This window comes from Loa loa (genome assembly GCF_000183805.2).
Source record: "Loa loa unplaced genomic scaffold supercont3.243, whole genome shotgun sequence".
Lineage (NCBI taxonomy): Eukaryota > Metazoa > Nematoda > Chromadorea > Rhabditida > Onchocercidae > Loa > Loa loa.
This window is the reverse complement of record NW_018108423.1, coordinates 20,872-26,387: the sequence shown is the minus strand read 5'-3', so window position 1 is coordinate 26,387 and position 5,516 is coordinate 20,872. Positions and strand designations below refer to the sequence as shown.

The 5,516-nt window shown below is 34.7% G+C and overlaps 2 protein-coding genes across 2 annotated transcripts in view; one reads left to right on the top strand and one right to left on the bottom strand.

The window, feature by feature from the left end:
- Positions 1–652, bottom strand: part of LOAG_18269 (hypothetical protein) — a gene marked incomplete at its 5' end in the record, with an annotated part of 6,889 nt that extends 6,237 nt beyond the window's left edge. Inside the window, 2 exons of the mRNA XM_020450932.1 lie at positions 17–87; positions 397–652. Of these exons, the coding sequence (XP_020305336.1) occupies positions 17–87; positions 397–652 (327 nt within the window). The remainder of the gene's footprint in view (positions 1–16; positions 88–396) is intronic.
- Positions 653–1,229: 577 nt separating this feature from the next.
- LOAG_18268 (pre-mRNA-processing factor 17) overlaps positions 1,230–5,516 on the top strand; it is a 4,796-nt gene continuing 509 nt past the window's right edge. Inside the window, exons 1-10 of the mRNA XM_020450931.1 lie at positions 1,230–1,469; positions 2,027–2,215; positions 2,360–2,465; positions 2,609–2,773; positions 2,998–3,206; positions 3,548–3,701; positions 3,877–4,022; positions 4,123–4,226; positions 4,485–4,561; positions 4,677–4,824. Of these exons, the coding sequence (XP_020305335.1) occupies positions 1,236–1,469; positions 2,027–2,215; positions 2,360–2,465; positions 2,609–2,773; positions 2,998–3,206; positions 3,548–3,701; positions 3,877–4,022; positions 4,123–4,226; positions 4,485–4,561; positions 4,677–4,824 (1,532 nt within the window). The 5' untranslated portion in view covers positions 1,230–1,235. The remainder of the gene's footprint in view (positions 1,470–2,026; positions 2,216–2,359; positions 2,466–2,608; positions 2,774–2,997; positions 3,207–3,547; positions 3,702–3,876; positions 4,023–4,122; positions 4,227–4,484; positions 4,562–4,676; positions 4,825–5,516) is intronic.

Sequence of the window (5,516 nt, the reverse complement as noted above, 5' to 3'; positions counted from 1 at the left end):
GGAAAGCTAAACTAACTCGCAATACGTGATAACCTTCGGTACCACCACCAGGAATATTTGTACTGCCAGAATTTCCCATTAAAATTGCTGAAAAAAGTTCGCGAAAACTAATAATCTATTATTTAGGGGTAAAATGCATCTAAACATGTCACCATTTGCGTAAATACAAAAGGAGATAAATAAAACTAGCTTTCTTTCTCTCTCTGTTACAGGACGAAACAATCGAACTCAAAATCCCTTTCCGATACAACAGTCATACCCGTTCAAAGATTTTGAAATCCTAGAAGAACTTGTTGGCCATTCTTTAAAGGCATTTGTAGGTACAGGTAAATCAACAGTGGAATGTGTAGAATGTTTAGGAATATCCTGGACTCCGGTATCAACCGGATATTTAACCTGGATCCCAACGTTTATACGCTAATTTCGACCGAGACATTTGAGGTCGTACCCGGGCTTCGCGGTATATTGTAGCTACGCAACTCAAGGACAACTCATCCAAAGATCCCAATTTACCCTGATATTGTGCTGCTAACGTTCTAATGAACCGTTTCGGCAGCCTGCCAAAAATCCTAGTTCTCCTAGATTGATGTATAATAGTATTTTCCGGAATTCCGGGGACTGGGATGTTCATCCGTTCAATTGTACAAGTCATATGTATTGTATTATTTTGTTCTATAAAAATTTTCTGAAAACATGGTAGCTCTAGCTGGAATCATTCCATTTTGGTTTCAGATGTTTTGAGCTTCTTATTTCTGGAATCATCTGAGTTTTATGTCTTTGGAATCAGAAAATTCATTAAAGCTACGTGATTGCCAATTTTGCTTTATTATACAACATCTTAGTTCCCGTACGTTCGTTAGATTGCTAGTAAACATTATTCACTTTTGATATTATCCGGATAAAAAGAACCGGATGCCATTATGAGAATGCACTGTCTAGTTACTTTCAACATCATCATGCAAAAATGACACCAATAATTTTCAGTTTTATATAACGTATTTGTTGGAAAAGGCGACTGGCAAATGATGTTGCAAGTAATTAGACAATAAAAAATCTTCCGGTTTCACATCACTGATACCATAAAAATTATCGAAATATTGCACCGGGTCCATTTATTGTTTTTTTTTTCTTTAATCAGATTTGACGCTAACATGGTGCTGCGTCATGTGTCAAGTTTCGTATAGGTTGTGCGAGCATGCATGTCAATCTGTGATAATACTAATTGCGACTTTAGAATGGAATTACTTCAAACTTACGCGGCTAGCAGTGATGGCGCTTCATCGGATGATGATAGCGAGTTGAAACATTACAAACAAATAACTCTAAAAAATTGCCAGTCACTTGCTCTTGCTGGTGAACTTGCACCACTTGTTGGTACAAAAATGGATGTCGGTGGTGTACGTTGTATTGATCCACAAACCAAAGAACTTTGTTATAATCCGAAGTATGAAGAACTTTTCCAACCGATGGTATATTTTCTATTTCAGATTTACTGGAAAAAGCTCAAGTTAATTTAACACACCATTGAAAATTTAGTTTAGTAATTGGAGTAATAGCAATTCAAGTTGGAACTGAAATCAAAATAGTAATTGATCCATTTACATTTAGAAATGCAAACTTTCTGACCAGTTGTTATAACTTTTTTTCCGTGGAAGATTAGGAATTAGCTTATTATCGAAATTTCTTGCGATTTTTTCGCATGAGTAAATGGTCTGTTAAAAATTATCAGTTAAGATCATGAGATGACGGAAGAAAAAAAGAAAAGGGCAACATATTGTTTACATATCCTCTCTTGGGATTCTTTTATATTTAAGTCACAGGCGTAATTAGAAGCTAAGGAATGTATACATGAACTTTCCCAAGTACGTGTAATTAGTATTGGAATGATCACTTTTCATTAGTCCTGAGAATTCTGGCTTAGATGGTAGTGATTTTCAACTTTAGCTTTCAGAATACCTCAACAGGCTGCTATTTCATTCGAAATCAAGTTTTTATTGTATTTCTTTCACTCTTGATGTATTCCCAGGCTGGACCATCAAATCCTTTCAAATCAGCCAATCAGAGAGCGCCAAAAAATATGTTAACTGGTTTCGTGGAATCAGCTCATGTGAATAATTTCCAATTTGAACAACAGATTAGATCCTTCGATACGTTAGGATTTGCTCGTGATCCATCTGCTGAACAGTCTGATCGGTTTATCGGTGATACAAAAAAGGTACTGTGAAGTGACCGAAAATTTGTTGTAGGTACTAAAATTTGTTGTAGGTACAGTACTACTGTTGTAGGTACTGTTGTCGAGAATTTCAGTAATTTTCATATTTCTTTCTCGCTAGTTTCATTTACCACTTTTCTATTTTAGGCTCAAGAAACACAAGGTGCGGGTCTTTTTGAAGGTCAAAAAACAGGTGGACAAAAACGTAGGAGGAAACGAAATATGGACCCCAGTGATGTAGAAGGATATACTGGTACTGCTGTGTTAAATTTTTGTGAATTGTCTTTTAATATTTGAAATGGTTCTATTTTTAATCCAATAAAATAGTTGATCTTTATTTCATTGGCTTAAGATTTTTGTTTAACCTGCTCTGTATTGAAGCGAAATAAATTCTAGGGCCGTGGGCAAGATTTGTGGATGAAGTGGAAGTTTCAAGGCCGGATTCGGAATTGGCGAAGGAGTTGGAAGAAATCGTGAAGAAACGTCAAAAAAATAGTCGTGCGGGACGTAAAGCAGCACAGCAGCAAGAAACTATTGCGGATGAATCTTCTACATTACATTGTATGGTTTTCTTTTGATATGAAGGTAGCATATTAGGAAGTTGTTTTGTATTTAAAAACACACGTCTGCATAGGTTTGATCTCATTTTGCAAAGACCTAACCTTCTATAATAACCTAACCTTTTGCTTATCATTGCCTCTAACTGCAGGTTTATATTTGAAGAAAATTATGTTTGGAGTTTGAAATCGATTTTATCAAGTCTTATTTCAAGCCGTTCATTTCAGTGAAAGAAGCAGAGGATTATATGGGGCGTTCATTTATACATGCCCCACAGTATATTGGTGTAAATTTACGTGAGGATCATGTACCGGAGCGTTGTTTCATACCTAAAAAACACATTCACACTTATCGTGGGCATAACAAGGGCATCAATTGCTTACGATGGTTCCCTAAAAGTGCACATTTGTTCCTCAGTGCTGCTATGGATAGTAAGGTTTGTTAATAAAATAATACTCTTCACTTCCTCATTAGTTCTTGTTACATCTATCTATTTGATCTTTCCTGCTCCTCCTTTGACATGGATATATATATATATATATATATGTAGGATAATATCGGTTTGTGACTGACTGTTCATGTTTTAGTCATATCGCATTTCGTCAGTTTTTGAATTATGACATCTTGCATCTGGGACAGTCGCTTGTATTGAAGTTTATAGTATCTGCTATTGAAATTACAGTTTTTTTTTTTTTTTTTGTTTGTAATGACAACGTTAGGAGAATATTAGAATTGAAGTTTTTTTATTATCAGAAAATTTCGATGATCTTATTTCAGATTAAATTATGGGAAGTGTATGGAAAGCGAAGTGTAGTAAGAACATATTCAGGGCACAAAATGTCGGTTAAAGATGCTACCTTTAACAGTGATGGTACCGAATTCCTTTCAGCATCTTTCGATAGGTACATAAAATTATGGGATACTGAGACAGGTTATTTTGTTCTTCATTACTCTTCAGCAGTGTGTTTCTAGAAATTCGTTTATTGCAGAAATTTTGGTGGTATCTAGGGTTTTTTTAGCTTTATTTCTTTGGGATTTTGATGTTATGTTTTGTAAACTTTTCTGGATTTTCAACGGTGTAGTCAATTGATGTTACGATGTTACAGGCCAAGTTAAACAGCGATTCCACACTGGTCACATACCATTTTGCGTGAAATTCAATCCTGATGAAGACAAGCAAAATATGTTTTTATCAGGCATGCAAAATAAGAAAATCCTGCAGTGGGATACTCGAACAGGTGAAATTGTTCAGGTAAACTTTTCTTGTTTATTCTCCTTCCTGTGGTTTAATCAGTTATAAACCACGCATTTTTAAATTATAAGTTCTAATACCAAATCACTTTATATTTCAGGAATATGATCGTCATTTAGGCATTGTCAATTCAATCACATTTTTTGATAAGAATCGAAGATTCTGTTCGACTTCTGACGATAAGTCAATTCGAATATGGGAATGGTTAGTATTATCAACAGCCCTTTATGTTCTATTTTTAACTAGTTGCTCGTTCAAAGCCATTAGATTTATTATTTGTACTGGTGCTTCCCAAAGCTTTCGAGAAGCAGTGATTTCGTCACCCTTCATTTGGAGAAAGATTTGTCACAGTACAGACTAAGGTGATATTTCTTCCCATTCCATCTCCAGTAAAACACTGAATTGATAAACACGCATTGGTACAATTCACAGCATATATTGATATAATTATTATTTCCCTAGGGAAATCCCTGTCGATACAAAACTTATTCAGAATGCCGGTTTACATTCGATACCAACGATGACGAAGTCTCCAACAGGTTAGCGAATCCTTCGAAATTTTAAATTTTTCAAATTTAATGATGGTATCGCTTCATTACTTTTTAAAGAAAAGTACCCAATGATTTGAAATAATAGTTGTTTAAATCATTTTAGAGAAATGGATAGTTGGTCAATCGATGGATAATCGTATCGTGCTATTTCAATTAATTGATGACAAATTACGGTTTGCTAAAAAGAAGGCATTCAAAGGACATAATGTTGCTGGTTATGCTTGTTCAGTGGATTTCGCACCGGATATGAGGTTTTGAAAATTTAGTACATAGTTATTTTTGCTTGATATCTGGTTTGGAATGTCAATCAAAATGTAATCTGGAATGAAGTGCTTGTTTTTACGAAAGTGTAAAATTTTTATTTGAAATTCAAAGAGTTCCGTATGATTTTTGAAATACTCCAGTTAACAACATGCAGCTTTATTCTCTTCTCTAGAAACAATTATTTAACCATAAATGACATCCTTATTCGTTTATTTTTGGTTTTGTTTCTGGATTCAACATGCTTTTGAAATTTGAAATCCCAGCTACGAATTTTATACTTTATAAAGGATGCTCAATTCTTTTTGGAAAAACAAGTTCGCTATTATTGTTATGTCACAGTTTGGTGATAGCTGTAGAAACTCCATACTTTTCAGACGCAGACCTCACAACTTTGGGAATTTAAACTTTTTCGCTGCATTAAGTTAAAGGTGAAGTGTTATTTTCAGCTTTCTAACATCTGGTGACGCGGATGGTAAAGTATTCATTTGGGATTGGCGAAATCATAAAATAGTAGCGCGATGGAAAGCACACGATGATTGTGTTATTGCAACATTATGGCATCCACATGAAACTTCCAGAATGATAACCGGAAGCTGGGATAATGTGATCAAAATGTGGTCTTGAATGGATTTTTTTGTTTAGTGAGGTCAAGAAGAAAGTTTCTGAGACTCTAAATTTT